At 35.9% G+C, this 26,501-nt stretch overlaps 1 protein-coding gene across 1 annotated transcript in view; it reads right to left on the reverse strand.

Moving 5' to 3' along the window:
* COL21A1 (collagen type XXI alpha 1 chain) overlaps window positions 1–17,669 on the reverse strand; it is a 67,081-nt gene extending 49,412 nt beyond the window's left edge. Inside the window, exons 1-9 of the mRNA XM_066314957.1 lie at window positions 17,504–17,669; window positions 15,669–16,220; window positions 10,954–11,122; window positions 10,605–10,821; window positions 9,080–9,253; window positions 8,068–8,145; window positions 5,776–5,784; window positions 4,246–4,329; window positions 2,064–2,126 (exon numbers count right to left, since the gene is read on the reverse strand). Of these exons, the coding sequence (XP_066171054.1) occupies window positions 2,064–2,126; window positions 4,246–4,329; window positions 5,776–5,784; window positions 8,068–8,145; window positions 9,080–9,253; window positions 10,605–10,821; window positions 10,954–11,122; window positions 15,669–16,220; window positions 17,504–17,591 (1,434 nt within the window). The 5' untranslated portion in view covers window positions 17,592–17,669. The remainder of the gene's footprint in view (window positions 1–2,063; window positions 2,127–4,245; window positions 4,330–5,775; window positions 5,785–8,067; window positions 8,146–9,079; window positions 9,254–10,604; window positions 10,822–10,953; window positions 11,123–15,668; window positions 16,221–17,503) is intronic.
* Window positions 17,670–26,501: the final 8,832 nt, after the last annotated feature.

A 26,501-nucleotide genomic window follows, 5' to 3' on the forward strand; every position in this document is an offset into this window, starting at 1 on the left:
ACAAGACCGACTACACAACTACCTGTAAGCCTATGGTGCTGTCTGAATTAAAAGCTTGTTTCTCAGAGCTCCCCAGGTCATAAAACTAAAAGATTCAGATGACCAAAGTTCCTCCCCCCCCTCCCCCCCCCAAAAAAAATCACTGACAGCACAGAAAATGTGCTAGTCTTATTAGTAAATACAAAAGTAAGGCAGAAAGAAAAAGAGAGGGGTCTGTTTTCCTGCTCAGTGGATCTAAAGGGTTTCTCACCATTCACAGCTAAAAAGTTGCCTGAAATGCACCCAAAAACCTACTGTAAGGAAAAATAATGTGCTGGCCAAAGGTGCAGATGATCTAATTGGTTTGCAATTATGTCCTTACAAAGAACAAGTGCAAAAACTACAGCTGATATTTCAGAAACACGTTTCAGTTAATAAAGCTACAGGATACAGCTGCAAGCTCTTCAAATAATGTAAGTTCTTCAGGAAAGTGATACAATTTTTCCTGTAGTGGAGCTTTTTGATTCTCATTCTGAGATACTCTGGTAATCTTTTTTATGTTCAGAGAATGCCCACCTATGCACGTTATGACTCACTCGCAGAAAAAATAAGCCACTAACTGTCAGATTACAAAGTTACAGGAGGTCTACAGCATCAATTTATTTCTCCTTCATTATTGGTGCTGTTACAAATTCCAGTGTCTATGGGAACATAAATATCCCTGAAATGGAAACCTGTTCATTAAAGAATGAAAGAGTTTGAAACAACATTCAAGTATGAAAGAGTTTGAAACAACATTCAAGTATGAAAGAGTAAGAAACAACAAATTGTTTCTAAAACAATACTGTTGTAGCTGACTGGATGCTTCAGAAATGAAGTTTTAATATATTTGTTAAAAGAAAGAATTGAAATTGACACTTTCCTTCCAATATCCATTAAAGCTTACATGATATCTCTTTAATTTACAAAATATCAGATTTAGGTGGATTAAAGGCAGCTCTGTTAGGCTTATCAATACTGCAAATCTATTTCCAGGAATCAGCATGGTCAGACTGTGATGGACACCCTCTCCATGCAAGTCTCTGTTCAGAGAGTTTGTAAAACTTGTCTTTTTATAGGAGATCAAAACTGCTCTTCATAAGCTTAAGCACCATCAGTTATCAATTGAAAGTTATTCTGATTAAATACACTTCTCCATCTTAGAATACTTTAAAACCTGTATTTTCAGGATTGTTTAAAATCAAAATGCAGTGTCTTAAAGGACTGATAGTTTCAATTCAGATTGTCTTCTCTAACTGGTTCAAAAACAACCCTGAATTTAATAGCTATCAAAAGTTTAAGACCAAAAGTATAAAAACATTTTATATCACAGGGAAAATGAGGATATTTGCTTGTGAGACTGATGAATAAATCATATATGCACTGCTCATCAGCACCACCAGGGTCACCATGCTCAGGTTTCAACATAACAGGTCCCAGACTTTAAAGCAGGGAAATTTTCAATTTTTAGAAACTTTTAAATTTTTTGGTTTTGGCATCTGTTTTCTTCCTTCCTGTTAAACTAACTCTGCTTGCAAATAGATTCACCAGAGTTAAATAAACCACTTTGGAGCTAAAAAAAAAATCTGTATTTTTAAATTTTTACACATGTATCTACATATTTTGATGGAACTATTTGAGGCAGCCTAGAAAGAAATTCTATGAACCAAGGAGCAAGCCCCCAAAAAAATAGATAGCCTTTTAGGTGACCCGAAGTGCTTTCTAGTGAACAAATTCTTTAGGAGCAAAGACTGGTGGTAATATAACTGCTGCAAAGTAATGCAAAGACAGAAACACTCAGAGCCTGTTCTCTGCTTTACAACAGTACCCAATTCTAATATTTACAGTATTTCAACTTGAAACAAAAATAATGTGATTGACGTATTCATACAACAGTTACACGCAGACGGTGCTTAACTGACATTCAGAGTTTCAAAGAAATGAGACAAAATCGTCTAAATTTCAAAAATCTAGTATCAGTGTTCCATGTTTTTTCTCCTGCTAGTTTTACATTTACAATATATGACTAAGTTTTTAGTACTCACAGGCTTACCATCTGGACCAGGCAGACCAGGATAACCATGATTCCCAGGCTGCCCAGGGTCACCCTATGGAGAAACAACATGTGAACATGCAAAATATATAAGCATTTTAAAATTGTAAGAGTATTTAAAAATTAGCATAAAGCAACCTTAAACCTAACACATTCCACAACACAGTCTCTACAAGTCCAGAGATCTATTATTGAGGAGCAATTCCTAGAGTGAAAAAGTGATTTTGTGGAGGGCAAATTCTCCTCAACTTCTCCCCAACTTCTTGTGGAGTATTTGGACAAGTGAGCCCACACTTGGTTACAGCACAAGTTTGACCCATCAAATTAAAAGCTTTCTAGTCGTTTAGCATTGTAATGAGCAGAAACACTTTTTATCAAATAGATGAAACAATCCCTAATAAAACTTCATTAATGAGGTAGTTCTTTCCTGAAGAAATCTCTCCCTTGCTTTAGCTGAGCCTAATTCTTAAGATAAAAGCATTAAAAATCTAAGAGCCAGGATTAAAACCTGCAAAATAATTAATTCCGCTCCACACACCAATTGCTGTCAAAAAAGATATTTTTTAGATTTCTTCTTAAAAGTCCTTCGCAATTATTTTGGTAACCACTGTTACAATCAGATTAAAGTAAAAGAAAAGTTGGTTGCCAAGGCTTCATGTTTATGGTGAGAAAGCAGGAACTTAACATCCTACTCAATATATCCTCCTATAGCATTGACCTTCTCTGTTTACTTTACTAACAGCTTTCATTTGAACTCAGCAAAATCCAGTAAGACTTGATCTGTAAACCATTTTACTTCTGCAAGGGTGTTAAGCAGGTACTTATTTCTTCAGCCTGAACCACCAATAGACCTGTGGGTCAGTGACAATTGCAGAAATGTTTTAAATAGGGAGGACATTGAAAAGAAACCCAGGAAACTAGCTTTCAATGTGACTGTGAAAAAATACTGTTTCACATACAAGCCACAGAAATGTGATCCTGAACTAAGTGGCAGAGAACACAGAATTATGTCTTTTTTGAAAAGCATAACAGCTATCATTTGCTAAATTAGTAATTAGTTACCCAGAATTATTGTTGTCCAAATTAGGAATTCCAGATATGGGATTTGAGAAAAAAAAATTGCTTTCAAATATACCATTTAACTATGAAATTTTGTGCTTTTAACTTGAAAAGCTTAAAATATCAGTTACTTATATTTTGAAATAGCTTTGATTTAATTCAATTTATTGTACTCCATTAATATCACCAACACAAAAAATAAGCTTAAATTCACATGGTTCTAGAGTCTAATATTCAAAAGTTAATAAATTCTATAACTGACATAACCTATTCAACCATAAATTGACTTCCTTTTCACTTTCTGCAGCCTTTTGTGTTAGGCACCATCTTGTCACCATCTTGTGTATTATTCAATTATCCCCAAACAAATAATACAGTACACTGTAGTTGAAAAATTGCACATAAGCAATAGGTATAGGTATCCGAGCTCTAAAATTTCATATTCCTTCATACTTTACAGGAAGTGGTTTTCAATTCTTTTAAAATATAAACACTTAATTCTCTCTCCCTCTTTTTTTCTCTAATATGGTAAAAAGAGAATTGAAAGAGGTAAAAGACCACAGAAATTCTATTACATGAAACAACAACAATGATGTCTGTGTTGCAGATTTCAATTTCCTGATCAGAAATCTTTTCCACTGTATCAAGAAGCCCTTTGATCTGAGGTAGCAACAGCATACTGTAACCTCCTTTATGATGACAGAAGAGAAGGTTTTTCTTCATTTGCTTAATGAAAGACAAGTGATTTGGGGTTTTCTTCTCTGCACTTATAAATAATTCTATAAACCCTGCTTAGCACAGTTGTTAAGAAAGGTACTAAAGCCAAATACTCAGGATTTGAGTTTGCCATGTAAGACTTCTGCAACTCAAGTCTAGTTCTCATTTTAGTTTTTCATCAACACAGAAATGAGGTCATCAGCACAGCTTGTGTACAACTGTCTCAGTAAGCATCTAGTTCATTCTTTTACAAAGAAGGAAGAAACCCCCCTCTCTATAAAAAGACTTTTGTTAGAAAATCATTTCATCCTCAAACAATGAACAGTGCAACATCGTTTGTGAAGAGTAGCAGGGGAACACAGGTCACATACACTCAACAAGACAGAACAGACACTTACTTTGGGGCCTGGAGGTCCTTGCTTTCCTGGAGGGCATATGCAGGGGGCAGGTGTTGAGCCTACATCACTGGGACCGTTCATGCACTACCAAGAGTGAAAACAGCCATCAGCACACATGCCAAAGGCAGCCAACAAACATACTGGAACACTAAGTGAGGCTGACTTTCCTTAGGTTGCCTTTCACTTAGGTCTTGGCATTCACTCCCTTGTTCAGATGGAACTTCTGCTAACCTGAATATTGCCCTCCAACTACTTTTCATGCATTTTATCCACAATAAAAATAAAAAGCAAGTACTGATATTGGGCTGACACCTCTAACTTTGTCTTTTCTCAAATATTTTTATAGTTTGATAATTTAAAGTCTTGCATCATGAAAGACACTTCTCATACCTAATCTATATTCATCATTTAAAGTGTGATCAATTCTCAAATATAATTATTTAATTTAAAAATGTGTAAAATCTGAAATACATAATATGTATAGCATAATGATCCCAACCATTGGCATGCTATCATGTGTAGAGAGCCCGAAAAGAAAGCGAACCCCAAGCGTCCTACCTCCTAGGCACATGTTCCAACTATGAAGCTATTTGAGGGGAGGGCAGGGCACAGCTGCTACCGCTGACTCCTAGAGGTGACTAGTCCTGGTCCCAAGTGAGCCCATCCTACAAAGGGCATTAGGTGATCTCCTCCAAACCATGCTCTCTGCAGCACTAAACACTAAACCTTGGAAAGATCACATAACCATCTAGAATTTCTTTCTTTTTTTGTGCTATTTACTTCTCACCATTAAGCCACACATGAAAGCTCAGTGCTTTACTCAGGCAGGCAAGGGGAGAGCTACTAAGTCAAATCTGTTATAGGTATATCTGTACTAAATCTGTACGTTGAAGTTAGAGTCAGTAAATTCTTTTTCACCCATCAACCCTAACCCAGCAAGTTCTTAGACCTATGGAAAGGCAAAAATTCAAGAATCCAAGCTTAAAAAAAAAAAAAAAAGTATTTATTATCCAAAACTTTCCATAGCATTTTACTCATATTTTCTAGAATAATGACATCTTTTAAGATGTCCCATGAATGGAATTCTTTCTCAGGGTCAAATGATTGATCAAAACACAAACTCGTGTTTCCTTTGCAATGGTACAAGTCGGGAGTTACAGGTAAGGTTAGGGAAGCCATCATATTAAGTCTTCAGATAAGCTCCTGTTCAGGGAGTTCCCATTATCACAATGCAGGTAACAGCTACCTGACCGTATATCCCCCATCCCCCTGCAAACAGCAGCAAACGAACTGAACTGGGTGAAAACATCAGACCATTCAGTCTAATGAACATGTGTTTTCTTCAGAAAAAAATATTTTTCATTTGTCTACTGATTAGAGTTCAAGCAATGGGAAGTCCAGGACCCTTAAGCTTAGCAAATCTCTGTCCCCTTTTGAAAATAAAGTGTATATTACCTAGAATATTAAGAAGCTTATAAAAAGTCAATTACTACCTTAAACTGAGTTTGAGTAGTTTAGGACTGAGCCTACCTCTCCATTCTGAAACAAAAAGAAACACAGTTTAAGAGTAAAATAGTATTTCTAAAAAGAAAATCCATTCATTTGGAAACACTATCAAAACCAATCATAACTTTTGAGCTGTAACTGTCAACAAATTATAATTCAAATTTTTAGACTTTCCGAGACTTCTGTGCACCTGCTACCAAGGCATATAAAATTAATTTAGTTAACTGTGTTTAAGAGTCTGTTACTGGGAGTTATCAGTAGCAATTTTTAAAAGACTTTTTAAAAGACAGAATTAATATTAAACCATGTCAGTATTTACACACTAGATGTTTAGATTTGGGTCGAACCTTTACCAGAAGTAACTTCTCATCAAAAATATCCTCTGTGTGTTCATTCACGTCAGAGGATGTACCAAAATATTTCTGAAATCTCTGCTCTCTGGCTGAATCCAGCGTCTGGGAAAACAGAGCAGCACAGAGGCAAGGCTGGCTTTTTCTTGCTTTCCTGTGGCTGCATTAGACTCTGCTATCAATTGATTTTGTTCCAGTATCTGCAACACCACAGAGCAATCCAACCCCAAATACTTCAGCAGAGCAACCATGAAATTGTCTTAATAGCTTAGTAGACACCATTAGCTGCACCATCCACAGGAGTATTCTAATGCACATTGTCACTGCAGATTTCATACGCACTCTGTGGACACAGAGAGCTTCCTCTGTATTCAATTTTCAGCTTAATCAATCCCTTGAGAAATTTTTCATTTTCCATGGATTATAGAAGAAGCTTAAAATTACTATGCAGCTAGGTATCTCTGGGAAAGGGGATTAATTTGGGCTGCAATTAGTACATAAAGCCTCTGCTTATTTCAGGAACTGTCACACAACCACACTCTGACAGAATGCAAACCACAAGCCACATATTCCTCCTTGAAGATCATCCAACATTTTTATTTTCTAAAGGAGTCCAGAATCTCATGGGCAAAGTCCAAATTTAATTTACAAAAACAGGGAAACTAAAATGGCAAAAAGCAATCTTTTGGCTTCAACTCCTTGATAAATTGCAGAGAACATATGATATGAAAGACTTTTTTTTTTTTCTTTATGCAAAATGTTTTCATTTGATTACTTTTTATATCCTACTTTTAATTTGTAAACAGCAAAAGGATATATGGTGCAGTTAAACAGCTGTATACTTTATTTTCACCAAGATTCAAAGCTAATTTTACAAAAGTGTTTCTACACTTGTTAGATCTTGACACACAGAGTTCAGAACAGGTAATAATCCATTCACCTACTTGCTGCTTGATTGAAAGTTGAAAAAGCCCTGATAAGGATGTAATAGACACACTGTCCCCAAAGAAAAAGAAGAAAAACAGACCAGCTGGCAGTATGTGCCAGTCTGACAAAAAAGAAAATCTGGAGGCTGGAGATTCAATGGTTCTATTGTCAAACCAGCCAAATGATACTAAATCAAATCACAACACGTGGAATGTGGGTCTACACAGTAAGACACTGGCAGCTGATAATCCTTAGCTTAGTTTTTTTTAGCCACCAAACAAAGGAGAGTATTCAGAATCTGTATGTTTCAATCTCTTGCTTATGCTTTGAGATAGGAATTGAATGCTTAAGTCCCAATCTGTCAGTCATGATTGGTTTCCTGATCTGTTCGTGTATGTTTTACATTTCATTGCATAATTAACCATAAGAGGACCAAGAGAGGGCCAAAGGGTGCCACAAACTTGCTAATTGTGTAATAGAATCATAAAGTCTTGGGTTTTTTTGCCTTGTACTTAGCATACTTTTTGATATTGTAGCAATATTTCAGATAATGGGACATTTATGACAGACCTCAGCACAGGTATTTCCAATGAGAGAAGACTGATTTGGAAATACAGGTTTGCTAGATATGTACCAAAATTCCACAGATTAAATGACCTAACAAACAACAAGGAGTATATTAGAAAAGTTTAAAACTCATATTTAAAGAATTTTACACTGAAAAAACCTAGTTTTATTATTCTATAATGCTTAAAATCTGAAATATTAAGAGAGGATTCTGAGATTCTTCTATACTCATATATATCAAATTTACACCATTAAATACCTAAACCAAAACAACTTGTTAAAAACTTCGTGAGAAAATAAGGCTGAAAACAGACAAGGTCCATGTCATGATATTGCAAAGGTAACGAGCATGTCTTTGCACCAGCTGAATCAATGTAGTATAATTTATTTTAGAATTTCTTTAAGTCAGCTTTAAACAGTGATTTGTAAAAAAATGTCAAGTAATCTTCTAAAGTTCCTCTATCATACTTACAAATCCTGGGATCTCACAGACTGTTTCTCGATTATTTTGCTCGGGGTCACAGTAGATTCGCAGTTTTTGTATATCAAACTGTAATTCAAAACATAAAAGACTCTTTAGAGGTCTGTGCATTCACTACAGTTAAAATTTAAATATACAGAAGTATTTTTAGGGTACTCAAAATGATTAATATGTGCAACCAATTAAACACACTGTAACAGAAATATTTAAATAAAAATAATCAATCCAAGAATTATTTTTTTTAATTACAGAAATCACCATCCATATTCCCTGGGAATTAATCCAAACACATGCAGCACAACTACACTGGCTGCTAATATCATTGAGGAAACAAGTTAGTAGCACAGCCAAGCCCAACCTCTCTCTTTTTACCTTAACAGACCTGGGAAGATTCTTCTACACAAACCTGCTCATATTAGACATAGGATTAGTAAATTCTAGTGAAGTATCTGAAGGCATCCTTAATGTTCAGTGTTTAGTACACAAAATTAATCTTTAAAAAGCATTGAATAAAAATACTGGCATCAGGTGAACAAAAGTTTTTGCCATTCTGCTTTGACATTCCAAAACAAAATTAAACAACTGTCAGTTTTTCTAGTATTCAACTATCATGACCACAAAGCAAGGAGAAAGAAACTTGACCAAAATTTTCCCTCTTTTATCAGCATCACCCATACGTACACTGATGGAAGGACATAATATGCAAATGTAAAGCAGAGGAAATTCCCTAGTTTGACACACGGTTTCCCAAATTCAGGCAACCATATTGCATCAATTTTGTCCTTGGAGAAAGTGAGACCAGTTAAGTGTCCATGTCACAGGATACATCACTTGTGCTAAGTCTTCCTGACCATTTTTATTCTCTCTTAAGTATTACAACTTTGTATATTAAGTTTCAGTCTACTCTAAGTTAGAAGAGTAAGCTCAAGCAAACAAAAGCCACCAATACAATGTTAACCTACAACAGAATTACTGAATTATTGTAATTTTAGCATATGCCTACCTGTACCGTTTCCTCCTTTCCAGAATACTTTCCTATTTGTGTTAGGCCACTGATGTAAATACCTAAAACAGGATGTAATGGCTTTGTTTCAATTTCTTGGCCATCTATATATAAAGTTACAAAGTCTTCTGTTACTAAGAGACGAATTTGATGCCAGCCTTCATCAAATAATGTCTAAGGAAAATGAAGAAAACAACCTTGTTTAAAACAAAATGCCTTCAATTTAAATAATGATAAAACTGCACTTCAGCAATCAAACTGTTGTTAATGGTTGAGATGATCAAGGCTGCAGGTTTTGCATACAAGTAATTCTAAACTATATAGGCAAATAAAGTATTGCCAAATAATAGTGTAATTGAAAATGTGACAATTGGTAATAATTAATGCTTATTTCAGAATTATTTTACAACTCAAATAGATTTTTTTTAGCCTATGACCTTAAACATGCTCAAACCTCTCTTTGTTAAAAATATGCAGCCCGAAGCCTCTTTATCAGCAGTGGTTTAATGTCCCAAACACTTCAGATCATCGATCATGGTTAAAAAAACCTGGTACTTGTGATAAATTGAAAAGTGATAAATTATCATAGAAGTTTATTGACATTCATACTGTGTTCAGAGACACACGGGTCTAAAAAAGCCATGAAATTATTGTTCTCCATAATAGCAAGGCAAGCATGGAGAAACAAAAACAAACAAACAGACAAGCAAACAAAATAACCAAAAGTAAACAGAAAAGTTGTGTTTTCCTGGTGAAGTTCAGGGATACCTTCTATGTCATCAATAAGACTGATTTGTCTGTGCAGCTCCAAGAAACAAATAAATACAAATTGATTATTGACTTGAAACTGAATTTTCTAACAGTTTCCAGTAAATCAAGTCTAACACAGCTTCTTAAAAAAAAAACAAAACAAAACAAAAAAAAAAAAACAAAAAACGCCTACTAGTAATTATTAAAAGGTAGAGGAAATTTGGAAAGAAATAGCAAAAATTCTCCATCCAGTAAGAGAAGAATAAAATACCTCTCCCTAGAAAAAGCTTAGTAGTTAAGACTTATTCCTTGGATAAGAGTCCTTTCTTCAGTGCAGATTTATATTTAAAATTCCTTCAGCCTGTTTTGGAGTAGGGATTTGAGTGCAGGCCTCCGCTTCCCAGAAAAGTTGAACCCACTTGGCCATGAAGCGCTCCAGCAGCAAATCTTTCCCAGTCTTTGTCTGCTGAATTAGCCCTCTCTGTTCACTTAAATAATACTCCCTGTGGCAGGAAGGGCATTTTCTGGGCTGCACATATTCCTGCTACAAATGGAAGAACAGGGTCACTCAATCTCCATTCTTCTGTCTCATCTGCAGCTAGGACAATCTTTCTTAAAAGAGTGGAGTACTTTACTGGAAATTACTGAAGAAAGAGTGAAAGACAACCTTTCAATTGTACTAGAAAACAATAAAACTAGTTTGCTCGAAGAGGGGAATAATGGAATAATGTGTACTTAAAGAAGTATTCCAGCATGATGGTGACATACTCCTTACCTTTACATTAGGCGCAGCAAATGTAATAATTTGTGTGCCATTTATTAAACTTGTTGTAGTGAATGATAATGTTTTCTCTTCTCCGTTAACAGTGACTGCTATCTGTGGTCTCTTATCTAGACTCAGGATCCTCCACAAATCCCACGTCTTTTTGACTTTAAATCTTTGTGTGGAAACAAACACATAGGATGGAGGGAGACCTTCTGGAAACACATTCCTAAATAAGGGGGAAGGGTAGAAAAAACAAGACAGTACTTGAACATACATAAATATTATAAAATAAGTACTTTTCACTTAAAGAAACAAAAAATCTTATTGAATATAGAAGTGTATTTATAAAATTCAATACCTTGTTAATTCTGAAAGGTCAACACGTGAGGTTACTTCATACGCTTTTGCATTAGTGGTTGATATTTGAATTCTCTTTTTAACTTTTTTTTTCACACCTAATCCTACAAGAATGTCAAATCCTTTCTCATCTCGAGCTGCCACAGGAATTCTTGTCGGACAAACAGATTCTGCAAAGTAATAAATGCAAGGACAGTCGAAAATATGACTTGAAAATTCCAAGAAAAGTAGCCTCCCACTCCCAAGTGAATTTTTTTAAAACCTGCCTTTCAAGATATAAAGAGAGAACTGAGAACTGTCAGTTAAGTACAACATGAGAGAAGTGGTATGCAGGATCTTCAGGGACTTGAAGCAAGAATATTAAGATGTCATATTTTACTGCAATTACATTCACATACTATTTTGAATTGTCACTAATTGTAGTTAATGGGCATTACAATATCTGGCTAACAAATATATTGGATTTCACTTCTAAAACTGGATACTTCCAAAATTATACAAAATTATAGCTGTCAATATCCAAAATGCACTAACAATTTGAATTCAGCATCCCTCCCAACTACAAAATCAGTTTGAAAATGGACAAAGTTTTATTTTCATTTTTTTAACTCAAAATGGACTCTGAGCTGTTTCGTCAGTTACACTGAAATCTTCTTGAAGTTATTCTCACTGGAAAAACACTGTGTGCCATTTTTACACTGTTGAAGTGTAAGTTAGCTGCCCATTAACTTGGTTAATTATCTTTACACAAAAAAATCTTAAGTTGTCTCAACCAAGAAAACAAAAAAAGAGATAGGACAGTGAAACTTAATACTAAAACAAACATTAGGGTAACAAATCAATGAAAATCTTTTTTTGTTTTATTAAAATTATGCCTAACTGTTTACAATAATTTGTATCATTGTTCATTTCCCACTGTTTCTTCAGAAAAGCATCAGTTCACAGACAGGGAAGAGGTTAGGACTACATTCCAAAGAAAGGGTGGAGAGTCTTCCGATCTCCATCTGGACCAGCCATGGGCTGGAAAGTTTCTGTCTCTCTGCCAGGGAATTATCAGCTCAAAGGTCTAGACTGCTTTCTTTTCATAATATGAGCAACACTGCCTGACTTCCCTTTCTAACCAACCCCAGGGCAGTCAGAAGCTACCCCATTCTGGTGGGGGAAGCAGGATAAATATGCCCTAAAAAAATTCCACTAATTTTCTGCACAACCTGTCTGTCATGGGAAAGGACAATCCATCCTAATGAGACATGTCACAGGTACTTGGGACAGGAGCAAGGAGCCATTTAAACTCCCCTTAGTTTTCTCTTCCTCCCCAGAGCAAAATGACACTTGACTTTCAAATTAAAAAAAAATTATCTGTCTGTTCTACAAGAAAGAATTGCAAGAATTTTGCCCACATTTTGGAACTTCACATGTCTACCTCCTGAATAATAAAAAAGAAAAAAAAGAAGGAAAAAAAAAAAAAAAAAACCAAGTCCAACAAAACTTTCCTTCTCATTCTTGTGAAAACACAGATTTAAGTCAACATACTTCTGCTATTAAGTAAGAGTAATGGTGCTTTTTTCAAGTTTGTTCGAGTGTGCATTGTTATCATGGAACTATTTTCTAAACTCATTAGTTGAAAAGCTGGCTAATGGACATATGACAATTAACAGAGATTACAGATAATCGCATACACATACACTGACAAACATAGCATCTCCTATCAGTTGGAATGTTACAAAGTTGGTGTAAAAACAAAAGCTAAAGGCAGAAATAGGAATACTTTATGGAAGAGGGTCATTATTATGGATCAGGGCTAAAATAACTGTTCCAAACCAATACCAATAAAACAAATAAACCACATGTAAAATTACACATTAAGAAACTATTTTTTCTTTACAGTGGCACATTGGTGAATTTCATGAAAAATTCCCAGTCAGGTAGAATCTTTCTGGGTCTTCAGGATATTCTTCTGGCTGGACTATTTTGATAACTAACTGAGCCATTATACAGCATGCAGAAATCAGTGGCAAAATTAAGAACTGTCTTCCATTGTAAATGGGGTTGTATTTACAGTCCAGAGTACCAGTCACTTCAACTCTCTAGCCTTTTCTGAAATCTTGTTGCCTTTTAGTGTTTTTATGTAGTTTTCAGATGCTTATTTTCCTTCCTAAAGGATGAAAAAACTTTATCATGTTAAATCCCAGTATCTCTGACAAAGCAACTTTCTCTGCATCCTCCAGAATAAATTCTGAGGTATGCCTTGGGTTTTCTTCCTAAATGCACTCCTGAAACTTTTTTTTTTATTATTATTTTTTGCTATAGCATATTGATAGTACAGGAACATTTGCCTTTCAGAATAAATAATAAATATTAAATAGTTCTCAAATATTTGGTTCAATTCTGGCTGACAGGTTCAGGAAGTCTTTTTTCCCCCTGATGCACTCCAAAACAAACACCAGAGTCCCCAAAAGGCACACTAGAGTCTACCACCTGCAAGCCTGTTCCTGAGAGCAGTACTTGCTCCAGGAACCACCAAAACTCAGCCTCCATTGTCCAGAAAGGAGATACTGCCCCTGTGGCTTTTTATCTGTGTTCACTTCAGAATGGATTTTAAAACTCCATAGAGTAAAACCAAGAATTTTTTTAGAGATTTACACAAAGACCCTGAAGAGAGAATTTCAAAATTTTTAGGAAATTTCATGTGGTTGATCACAGCCAAACCATTTCTGCTCAGCCCTCATGGAACTTCCCCTCCTTCAAAATGACTTAGGAACATGGGAGCCAGTAAATCAATCAGTCAATAAATAAATAAATAAATGCACAACTTAGCTATAAAAATTCCAGTTTATCAGTCTTGGACTTCACCTGCTAAAGATATTCTGGTGAGAAATGAAGCTGCCAAGTGGCTTTGACTGCTCTGCGAGAGAAGCATCTAAATGCTAAAACAAGGGAAGTGCACAACATAAGAGAGATGAAGCAAAGGGTCGCTTCAAGGGAAAGAGTAAGTACACTTTGTAGATATAGTCAACATTCCCAGATTACTGCTGTAAACTATATGAAAGACCACAGATGAAATTTAAAGGATACTAGTTAACCTGATGCTGAAAGCTGAAAATCCATCTTGATGAAATATAATGGCACTTATAAAACTTTAGTCAAAGAAAATATTGTGTTCATTTAGTGTTTATTTAGGGGAATTTCTCCCTGCATGAAGTTCTGTTAAAGAATTTAGCTCCACTTAGCTGATTTAATTTTTGGACTGACCACCTTACCACATCAGTCACAAGGAATTACTATGATTTTCATTTAATGCAGCAAGAAATAAACACTAATATCCTCAACAAAAGTATCACCGTATATTTTCAACAAAGTTGATATTCAAAGTGAGAACAAACAAAATCTACTTTTCACTCTTACTAAAGTACAGAAATATGGTACTACTGAAATAGGACTTGCATCAATTCTTAATAATAAAACATGTACAAAACCTACTGACATACTAGAGTCTGAGTGATACATTTTAGAAGCAATTTTTTAACTTTTGTTATACATAAAAGAAAGCCATTGTTTTGCAAAATTTCAGAAAACTCAATGTAGTAATGCTGTTAGCATTCTAAAGTCAAAGAGTCACTTTACAATGTTGGTCTTGGCTAACTCTTCTGTAAAATTCGTCTAAGAAACATTATAGCAGCTTGCTACAACTACAGATACTCCACTCTCATGAGTGCTGTGCCCAGCTCTGGGGCCATCATAAGAACGATGTGGACTTGCTGGAACAAGTCCAGAGGAAGCCACAAAGCTAATTAGAAGGCTGGGGCCTCTCTCCTGTGGGAAAAGGCTGAGAAAGTTTGGGTTGTTCAGCCTGGAAAAAAAAAGAAGGGTGTGGGGAGACCTTAGGGCAGCCTTCCAGTATCTAAAGGAGCCTTACAACAGAGCTGGAGAGGGACTTTTCACAGGGGTGTGTAGTGACAGGAAAAAACAGAATGGCTTCAAACTGAAGGAGGATAGGATTGGATTAGATATTAGGAAGAATGTCTTTACCATCAGGGCAGTGGTGCACTGCAACAGGTTGCCCAGAGAAGCTATGGATACCCCACCCCTGGAAGTGTTCAAGGCCAGGTTGGATGGGGCTCTGAGCAAACTGATCTAGTGAAAGGTGTCCATGGCACGGGGGTTGGAACTAGGTGGTTAAGGTCCCCTACAATCCAAACCACTCTATGATTTCATGACTTTTGCCAGGAGCCTTTCTGCTGAGTTTTTCAATACATATTCAGAATTCTTCATGTATTCAGAAGAATTTCTGTTGTAATGGCAGGCTGTTCTCTCACCTCTCTAGAAGAAATGCTGGATTGTACATGAGCATCAGTTGCAACTAGGAAATCAATAATGCAAACTCTACATTCTCACCACTATGAGAATTGCTGAAATATTTTAGTGCTTTTAAACTTTATCAATGAAAAAATTTGGTCTTAGGGCAAGAGAACACATATTAAAATTAAACCCATACTGTGTTAGAACACCGCACCTTTCCCAAATACACCTCTTTGTTTGACAGAGAAAATAGTATTTTGGAAGGAATTTCCACAAAGAGGATCAAAAAGAAAGAAAATCAAAGTATAGAGTATCAGGTCCCTTAGGTTACATTTATCATGTATTCTGCTCATGAAATTGAAAAATATGTGTACAGAACTACATTTTGAACACTTTAAATATTTTATAATCCCTTACCTTCACAGAGTTTCTGTTTTATAACTTCTTTAATTCTTGATATTGCAATATAGTCTTCAACATAAAATACATAAGTTGATGAAGGTTTATTGGCAATAGCTTTAAGTTCATCCTCCTCAATTTCAGAGCCAACACCAATCGCAAACAAAGTGATTTTGTTTTTCCTTGCTTCTGCTGCTACATCTTTGACTTCATCTTGGGACTTTCCATCAGTGAGAACAACTGCTATTTTTGTTAAAAATCGTGAAGACTTTGCAAAAAGATGGTCAAAGGAAAACTGAATAGCTCTTCCTGTTCTTGTGTTTCCTCCCAGATAGTGTATGGACTCCATCTCCCTGATCAGGTTCTCAGTGGATTCATGAGTTCCGAGGGGAATTTCAAGTACAGGGTAATCACTGTACTGGACAACTCCAACTTGAATAAACTTTGGCCCTATGTCAAAGTTTCTTGTAATATTGACAAGCCAACTTTTGATTATTTCAAAGTTTTCTGGGCCAACACTGTAAGAACCATCCAAGATAAAAACTAAATCTGCTGGAGCAGTTCTGCAACCTTAAAAAAAAAACAAACACACAAATATTTTAATATACACTTTCATGTTCTTCCTCCACAGTAAATGCTTTTCCTATCAAATAGTGTTTATATTAGGATCTATACTGACAAATATATTACAGCTGAAAAAAATCAGTGGAGTTCATCAGGGCAAGTGACGTTTGTGTAAGCTACACAGATCCAACTTGGTATCTGAAAGCCACACCATTTTCTGGTTTCTACATTAGCACCAGGAACAAATACGAAAATTTCTGGAATTCAGTCCCTTAGCTGGCAATTGCATTCTATTCAATAAACAAAGAGGAATATATATTGGGTCTTTTCATATCTCATCTGCAGAAACGATTAACATAAAAACTGCTTTTCATTAGCAAACCAAGCACACTGCGGAGGAAGGCCTGAATACTCCAGAATCCTTTTACAAATACATTTTAATTGACTTCGGACACTGCTACATGGCATTTACAGAACTAGTATTATAAAATCCTGAGTCTCAATTGAATGTTGCTGCCAGCATATTCTGATTTTTACAGAAGAAAAGTATTCAGTGAATGAGCTCAACCTCCAGAATATAGAATCATCTAAGTATTTAATAACTACAGTGTAACTGCGTGATGACTTAGGCACGGATTCAGCTCTCCTAGCTGTAGTCATAAACTGAGTTTTTAAACTAAATTGCCAACTAAAGGCCATGGACAGACACAAACATATCCACAGAAAAGTCCTAACCATGCTACATGCCCATTTTCAGATGAAGGGAATAACTTTCTGAAGGAGAGAATCACCTTCCATTGACGGTGAAAGAAGATTTGATACCTCACACATGAGATGCCAAGGATATGGCCAAAAGCAGGAGGGATTATTTTGATCTCACAGCACATGAGGTCATGGGACTGGCTTACTGTCCTTTTGTTTTCTAAAAGTCTGTAGCTCCACCACAGGAATAAGACCTTTGCCTTACCCTGAAATTTGCTTACAGACACTTCTGGTCAAAACAAAATTTCACCTTCTTTGCAAGCAAATTTTAAATCAAAACTGGAGCTTTACAGTTCCATCTACCCCCTTGGGCATTTTCAAGACACAAAGACAAGACATTCCATTTCTAATGAAGAAATAAGATGTTTAAGCTGATTTTTATATGTTTTCAGATTGTCACCAGGAAAAATATAATGGAATAAAATCACCATCAGCAGAAGGGTACATGTGAGCACCAAAATGGATACTAAAAATATGAGGCATGCTTTGAAGCTGCACTTATCTGAAATGTAAAAATTAAGACCTACTTGCTCTTGTTTCACCATCTTCAGCTGAGATATAATCATGAAGTAGCAGAACTAACAGCGTCTGAAAAAATGTTATGATCTGTGCCATGTGTATTTTATTCTCAAGGCCTTGATACAAAACTAGATGGGGAAAAATGAAAAGAAAATACAGTGTTATTATATTACAAAAAAAAAAAATCCAAGCTTCTGCAGTTTAAAAACTGTGTCTGAGGAACATCTCTGAACTGAATCTGTAAGACCAGATGTGGCCATTCTGCAATGAACCATTAATTTAAAAAATATCAGTCAGGCATGTAAGCCCAAAACTGAGCTTCTAAACTCAACATCACTCACCAGTCTTTTTGTGGAAGCTCAGCTTTCACCAAGGTGAGTTTATACACTTCTCCTGCTAGGCATTTCACAAGTAGGTTATATTCCTAGTCACACTTGTCCAAACACTATCCCACTATCTCACTCTGTAGCCATTATCAAAAGACATTACCAAAAGATCCAAAAGAGGGCAAGTGTTCACGTATCAGGTTCTGGTGGGGAGCTGCTACTTCAGTCTCAACCCACACACTTGGCTACTTCTGGGAGTCTGGGACAATTCCCACTCAATAACCCAGGACTGAGACTGACACCAGCAGTCAGGGTCTCAGCAAGCCCCAACCCTTCCCCAGCAGAGCCAAGCCCCACTGACAGTCTATTGTAATATACAAGATTACATAGATTCCATAAATCTTCAACTTAATTTTTTTTTCCTCCGTTTATGTCTCCTTTGCTATCATGGTTTATGAAATTTAACTCCCTGTCAAGCAAATACGGAATTTTGGTCCCATATTGCTGTTAAAAATATTATTTATTTTAATTAAGAAATATTTATTCATTGTGTTTATTGAAAAAAATAGTATCATAGTGGTAAAAGACACATTTTTGGAGTACTGTATTAGAGATTCATTCATTTCAAGACTCTGAAAGAAAGTATACTGAATCTCTTTTGTATCCTCTCATCTCATCCTTCAATGTAAAATGCAATTTTCAGGGTGAATTTATTTCACTGCAGAGCAGTCAACTTCAAGGAAATGCTACTCCCACCTAATGTAATTGCCCAAAGTTAATAAAGCAGAATCATAATTATTCTGTAATTAAATCTCTCCTTCAGATTACAGATAATTGCAAGGTAGAGCCATAGTTTGTTACTCATATGACTTTGTGTCAAAATAGGTAAAAAATCACACACCTTGGGGTCTATGGGATAGGACATAAGATCCACTTCCCCAGTTCTGCTTCACAAATACTGGGATACCACCTTCATTCAAACAGATTAAGTGTCAGTTTTTTATTCCAGCTATTTGAAAAAGGATCTATTTTAAACTATGAAACTGTGTAAGCATTAGGCCTTTGATAAGTGAAAAAAAAAATTACCATAGTAGACGTAGACAATTTACATAAATTATTTGGATTGTTGGTGATTTGTACAATTGATCATTCTAAAATCTCTTGCAGCCTTTTCTGTGGCAAGTGTTTACTGTAGAGTAAAACATGTCTCTCATGAGACCAAACTGAGAAATATCAAATAACAACACGTCAAATTAAATCTATGTGGAAATTTGAATAGCAGACGACTGGAGGACAATTGCATGCTTTTAGAATATCAGAAAAATGTCAGCCTGTAACTGAAAAAAACCCAGATAAACTACAGTACAGACAGCTGATAAATATAAAAAAGCACAAGGCTGACCCTAAAAAACTATAAAACATTTTGATTCCTCCCACCAACAACCCAAAAGAAATAAATATTAGAAGTTAAATTAAAAGTTAAAATTAAGTTAAATTAAAAATTAAATGTAAAAATTAAAATAATAAGGAATAGGTTTGTAAAAGAAGACCGAATAAAATAGCACATTAACTAGCTACAAAATAGAACATCATCTAATCTTTGCTCTTTTCACCTCTGTGATTGTCTAAACGGCTACTTATGTAACACACACACAAAATTTATGTAAAAGGAAAATCAAAAACAAGCAACTTAGTGACTTCACTGCTATCAGGCTTCACTAAAAAGTGAGTACAGGGCCATAAATGCCAAACAGTACATATGCCATAAATGAGTACAGTACACCATAAATGCTGTAACTCTTTAATTAAATTAAAACAGCACACTGAAGTAAAAAAAAATTATTTTAGCAATGCACTGCCTTGAATGTGAACTGAATGTGTGCTGTGTCATGAGCACAGATACTTTAGGTCAGGTGCAGACACTGGGATCCTACTCGCTGGCACTGCTCTCCTTTCACCAGCCCTGCAGAAATGCCTTCCTTAAACTTCACCGTGCCCTCTCACCTCTGCTCATCATTCAGCAAACACACACCCACTGGTACCTGCAGGCATGAGCCTCCCAGATCTGCTGGAATAATAGAAGTTACATGAAAGAGGCAGATGCTCAGAAGGGGAAGGAGAAAGCAGGGGCCTACAAGAAAGCTCTGTGTCTCTACGGAAGGAGCTGCTCCTCAGAAACACTAATATTTCATTGTGGGAAAAGTACATGCTAAAGCAACATTTGCTGGCTGTCCTGGGGTACAGAGAGGCATCAGGAATGCTACAGCAGCCTTCAGCGCATGTCTTTAACGTCAAAAAAATCACATTACAATACATTTCTTCTGGTGAAAACCATGGTCCAACTTATACTTCTTAAAAGGAATCAGTAAAATAATTGTCAAAACAAGCTTATCTGATTCCCAGAACCAAACTATATTCCCCTGACAGATCATCTTTTCCTTTTTTGAGAATCCTATTTCATTTTCAACAAAGCCTGTACTTGAGAATTTCGTTTTAAGTATAAACCAAAACAATAATGAGGATTCCAATGCTCAATTTACTAGAAAGGAAGCAATACTATAGAACTTCACTTTTAACAGTCAAAAGAGACGTCAAACCAACAACTCCAGAGACCCAGTTGCTGTATCTAGTCAACACAGTAGTGATTAAACATGCAACAATAGTGTGCTTGACACTCACAGAAGCACCACCCAATCCAGGAACGAATATTTTAAATAAAAATTTTGGCCTCTCTCTTTTTTCCAAATTATCCCTAGTGATTAGTTTGTGGTTTTACCAAACATAACCAGGAAAACACACAGAACTGCTTTCCCACTTCTCAGTTATACCAAACCACTTTTAATATATGGAAGCAGAAATTCATACAGGGTTACTAAATAAATACACAGATGTTGCATCCAGCTCAAGTAAAGGGCGGCAGACTGAGAAAGTATTAGTGGAGAAATAATAGCACAATAGCATTAGTGCATAAATACGTGTTACTGTATTTTTCAAGGCACCCTCAAAGTTGTTTACTTTTTCCACTTTAAAAAGGACAGAGCTCTGCATCAACCCTAGGCTTTGTAACTCTGGTGATGTATAGGGTGGCAGGAGCAAACCTTTGGCTATCTCCCAACTCCTCAAAATTGTTTAAATTAAAGCCACAAGATTTAATGAGGTATTAACTGAGGCAGGATACTGGGTTGGGTGGACCTTTAGTGTGACTCATTATGGCCATTCTTTCCACTGTATGCTTTTTATCTTGGTATTTTACATGCCAGTTTGATAGCAAAAGGGATGTTAGAATGGAAACAGTCCTCTAAGGAAAAACAGCCTATCTCAGAGAGAGGGAAAACAAACAGCTTATGTAAAGGCTTCTACTCCGAGCTCCCAAAATGAGGGGCTGTAGAGCACATACAATATTTCTGAGTGATTTGCATCAAGACTTGGGCAAGTTTCTCTTCATCTGAGAGTACACAAAAGGTAAGGTCCTAGCAGTGCTACTAAACATCAGACCCTTGAACAAATGGGATAGCAGTGTAAGAAAGACCCTGTTCTCCAGAGTAGGAGTTCACCAAGTAATATTTCTGTCTTCACCAAAGGCAGGAGAGAAAGGTGGTACAACAAAACCTGGCTGCATCAGCTCATCCCCTATGAGGGTGTGGTCAGAGATAGGTGATAGCCTGCACCATGCACATTTACTAACTGATGTGCACAGGAGGAAAACTCAATGGAAAACTGGTGACACAGCAACTGACCCACATGCTGCCATTTTACGCAGCCTTAACCAACTGGACAGCTCCTGCAGCCTATTTCTTGCATTCTTCTGGGCACTGCAATTTTGCTGTGCAGCAGCATTTGCACCAACAGGGCTGACATCTCCTCTTCATGCACAGCAGAGTAATTTCACATCCAATTTAAGTTTTCCGTAGAAAATTTATGCATCTAAGCAGGTTAGGCAGTATTTAAACCTTGCATTTATGATGCCTAAAAGCAATACCTTCTGCATCTTAAAGGGCAGTTCACTGATGCAGTCTTTCCACAGCAATTTTTCCAGTGCCCAGACAAATATATCAATTTATTCCTTCCATGAATACTCTCTGAGGAAACTTTCCATTTAGAGCAATTTGGAATCTTACAGAATCAAAAATATTTGCTCTTCAGTGCAGTTTTGTCACTATACAAATTCATAGAGATTTCTCCAATAACTCTGGCTTCTCTGCTGCATGAAGATTTCTTGCTGAAAAACCACACCGAAAGGAAGAGTTTCTTCCTTCATTTCTTCCTACTGCTAGTTACTGCCTGAGAAGAAGGTCAGAAGGGGTATGGTTTTAACCTTTTCCAGCATTCTGAGAAAATAGCCAGACTAAAGGTTATATATATTACCTAGCTTTCCAAGTATAAGTTAACACTTCTCTCATATTGCATCACTGCATAAACATAATTCAACTAGAGATCATTAAGTTTGGCATACAAAGGGACAAGTATGAAAACATTACAACAATAATGACTGAAAGGACATATAGCAGATTCTTTTCAGTTTCAAAATTCATGGAATACTACAAGAACTGTGCAGAAAAAGGAACCTTGAAAATCCTGATTAATTTGCATTAAGTAATGTGGAAAAGTAATGCAATATTGCATCACCACCTTTTTATATTCGCTCCTCCACTTCCAGAATTAATGGGATTTGCAAATAAAATGTTAGGGCAATTTACATTTAACTATTTATTTCCAACTCTACTTAATACTACCAGTCCTGTGCATTCAAAAATCTATGAGGCTATTCTAAGTCAGTTCGTTTCATCAAGTAATCCATCTGAATCTGTATTTATTTCCACTTGGATTTCAGTCCCATTCTGCATTCATGTTTTCCACATATTGTTCCTATTCATTTGTTTTTCTTGGTGGGCACAATGAGGAGGCTGTTATACTTGCAAACATTTAAAATAACAGCATTTCCTGGGAAGGGTGAGGCTGTAAAGATATAATTAATTTAGGTTTGGTTTACACATACATACACGTATATAAATCCAAGATTGCCCATAAATAGATAAAATCTCCAAAAGTGACAAGTACATCAGTATCCCCCTCATACCATTTCTTTCTATTTTTATGCTGGAACAGAAGACTTTGGCATAATCAGCAGTATAACTACATTCATGCCAGGAGTTTTCTACAGCATTAAATATACGATTAAGGATGTGGTTTTATTAAAAGGGTTCAAGAAAGAAAAATATGTATTTAAGTTACACATATTATGAGGGGTTTTTGCATTTTTTAATAGTAAGTAGTAGTGCACCAAGGATAAAAACCCATTATAAAATGGTTCAATGCTGGGTAATTCTTAGCTGTACTAAGTCTATATGAATACATGGCAAAATAAAGTACACATAGTGCAGTTTCAGATATTTTATCTCCTTACCCTGAAATCAAGCAGAAAGCAATGCCTGGACCACCTTGAAAAAAAAAGCTGAGAGCAGGAATTGCTTGGGCCACCTGACCCACTTCCACCACCTTTTCTATCTTTCTTTTTACAACACCAAACAAGGTTAAAAGGCATAGTTTTGCTTGCTTTCTCTCTATAAATCTAAAGCCTACCATGCATACAGACTAAAAACAGACATCTCCAAACAGAGCTGGAGAAACACATGGAAAATTGGAAAAGCATGCAAAGACTACAGCTGCAGAGAGCTGTGAAGAGCTGATGGCAAAGCAACTGAAGATGAATGTCCAAGCATGTGAAGAACATGAGTGAATACTGGAGACCTCAGAGAAACAGTAACATCATATCATAACAGATCTGCACTTTCAGAAATCAAGTCTCACCTGCCTCTGTGTACATATCTGTTATCCCTCAAGCACATACTAGCATGATCTGTTTTGCTGTTCAGATGTTATTTTGTATTTTTCGCTCAAAACTCAGTAAAGGCAGCAACCACCTCTTCAAGATGATGCTTGATATTTCGATTATTTGTGCCACATATACAATTTCAATCTCTCATTAAAAACAGTTGACTTAACAGTCAAGAGAGTACGGCCAAAATTACTGATAAAGCAAACCACTTCAACCTTCACTCCAGAAGACATTTTAGGGATAGGTAAGAAAAAAATTCAGTGGACCAGTAGTTTTAATGAAATCATTCTCAAAAATTATTACAATTCCTATTATTAGAGGTATCCAATATAAACAAAATAAACTCACAGGACTTAGTACTATATGCTAAGATTACACTTCTTACTTGTAGATTTGCTATACACTGAAGTGCTATACATTGAAGACTAAAATGAGCAGTTGATACATATTATAACCCAAGTAAGATTATACATATTTTTAAAAGCAAATAATCCTCTCAAATGAGGTGGGCTAACTGTCTGTTTTTCATATGATTCAGTGAAGCACACCAACCTACATGTTCCTCCAGTCTACAGCAGAGACAGTTTGTATTCATGCTCCAACATCTGAAGTCACAGAAGACTTGTATTTTTAAACCAAATTTCTTCTGGCACTTCGTACTTTGATGGATTTATTCCCACTCCACGAGGACACTGTGCCAGGAGCCAGCAATTCGTTATTATGGGTTAAAGAAAAAGGAGGCTTACCACAGCATTTGAGCTAGTGGACTGATACACAGGGAAATAACATAGGATGGGAAATTTAGGGAAGTAACCATACTTGGCAGCTCAGATTTCTGGCTGCAACAAGTGAATTTGAAGTCCCCTGGAAACCATGATTTAATCCTGTCTGTGAAAAGCCTGTGCTGTTATTTCTCTCTTATCAAGCATCTTGAGATTCCACAGAACTTTCCCTCCTTGGATGGGCCCAAGAAAAACGAAACAGCTAATTCAACAGATAAAATCTGACACTGAAATGGTACAGTTGAAATTAACCTTGCATACAATAATAGGAGTCTGCATAAGAAATGTTTCAACTGACTCCTATAGGAAATCTCAACTGTGCACAAGTGTAAGTATCAATGTTACCAAACAGGGAAAGAGAAAAAAAATTAATAGAAATTACTACCTGGTGCTATAGTTTGAAGAACATTTTGTTTGCACTAAGGAATTTGGAGTTCAATTGGGCCAGTGACAAGAGAAACAATCATTAGGGCACATAATGAAATAACTAGAAATTAAATAAATTATATATAATTACATTAAATTATATATCATTTCACAATGAAACCACTATAGAAATCAGTTTAAGTCTAAGAAAAAAGTACAGCAATCTTTTAACAATGAGTGTTGATAAAAAGAATCATAAAGGCAATGTAAAAATGGAATCAATCCAAGTAAGAACTCCTAATGCAATTAAAAGACTACTTTTGAATCATGCCTGCTTGACAATAGAAACACAAAATTGCTCATCAGTTACGGCTGTGGTCTCAAAGTCCTCAGAAAAGCAAGAGAGCTGACGATCTAAACACTGTCAGTGGTACCAGATTAAACTAGATCCTCATATGTGAGATACACATTTCTGCTGATAGTTCCTCACCCACTTCTTTCTCTCCTCTTTACATTTATTTTCTTTTCATCTTTTTATTTTAGTTCTCCACGTTTAAAAAGGAGGGGTAGGGTTGGCTTAGCAAAAATGTTATTTCCAATGTTATGACTGCAACATTTGCCATGAGAACGAGAAAGATGCAGTAAGAAATACACAGGAGGGGACTTAAAGTAAGTTTACTGTGTAAAGGAAAGATTAAGTCTGTGAGCTTTGTTTGCCCCCTGCAAATAAGGACCAGCATCAGAAATAGAAATTATAGTTAACTGTCTCCTTTTTATCCTCCAAACAGGTTTGGATCCCAGCAGCAAGCCCATTAGGGTAATTCATTGTCTTTTTTGCACAAATTATACTTAATGCTATTATTTGTTCTAGTATAAGTGATGTTAAAGGCTAGAGAGGATAAGAATAATGCTGTGGACGCCTGCTTTAGCCAAAGGCATCAAAACTTCATTTGAAAGCCTAGTCCTTTGCAATTCTTTAACTGTCCTCTCTCTTTTCCCATCATTTCTGGAAAAAATTCAATTACAGGCAAATCAGACTAATCATTTAAAAAAAATCTACAGCCACAGAAAAAGCTGATTAAACAATCTGTTCAAGCTTCAAAACCTAATGTCATTGTTTTACACTGCAGAATGAATGAGTATTTATTCAATTTAATGTAGTACTGTAGACTATATATAGAAGTATCATGAAGTAAACTCTAAAACATTTGATGATACATATTTTCACAATATACAAACTCAGACATGAAGTTTTCTTCACAGAAAAAAATGTAGTATACTTTTTAGTAAGACTTTCATTGACATGAATTTAAAAAAGGTTAAAAAATGCAATCAAGCTATATTTGTATATTTATGTCCTCTAGCAAGGTAAGAGAAAAGAACACAGAATGACCAAGAGGTGTTGAAACCTCTGTATCAGAGTGCAACCTCGTGGTGGTGAAGGTAGTCTGGAGTTAGGCACAGCCTCTGCCAAGAAGAATCATATAAGATACATGGATAAAAAGTATTTTCAGGTTTTCCAATTCTATGGGTTTTAAATGAGAGTGCTCTTTTTACTTAGCCTTTATTTCACTGAAAATATTGGCAATAGAGGAGGCTGTGATGGCCGAAGGAATGGAAATAGAAATTCTAAAGCAATTTAGGACCTGAACTAGTAAAACTTTGAAAGCATTACAGTTGTATTCAGTGGGGCTAA

Source organism: Sylvia atricapilla, chromosome 3 (assembly GCF_009819655.1).
Source record: "Sylvia atricapilla isolate bSylAtr1 chromosome 3, bSylAtr1.pri, whole genome shotgun sequence".
NCBI classification, from domain to species: domain Eukaryota; kingdom Metazoa; phylum Chordata; class Aves; order Passeriformes; family Sylviidae; genus Sylvia; species Sylvia atricapilla.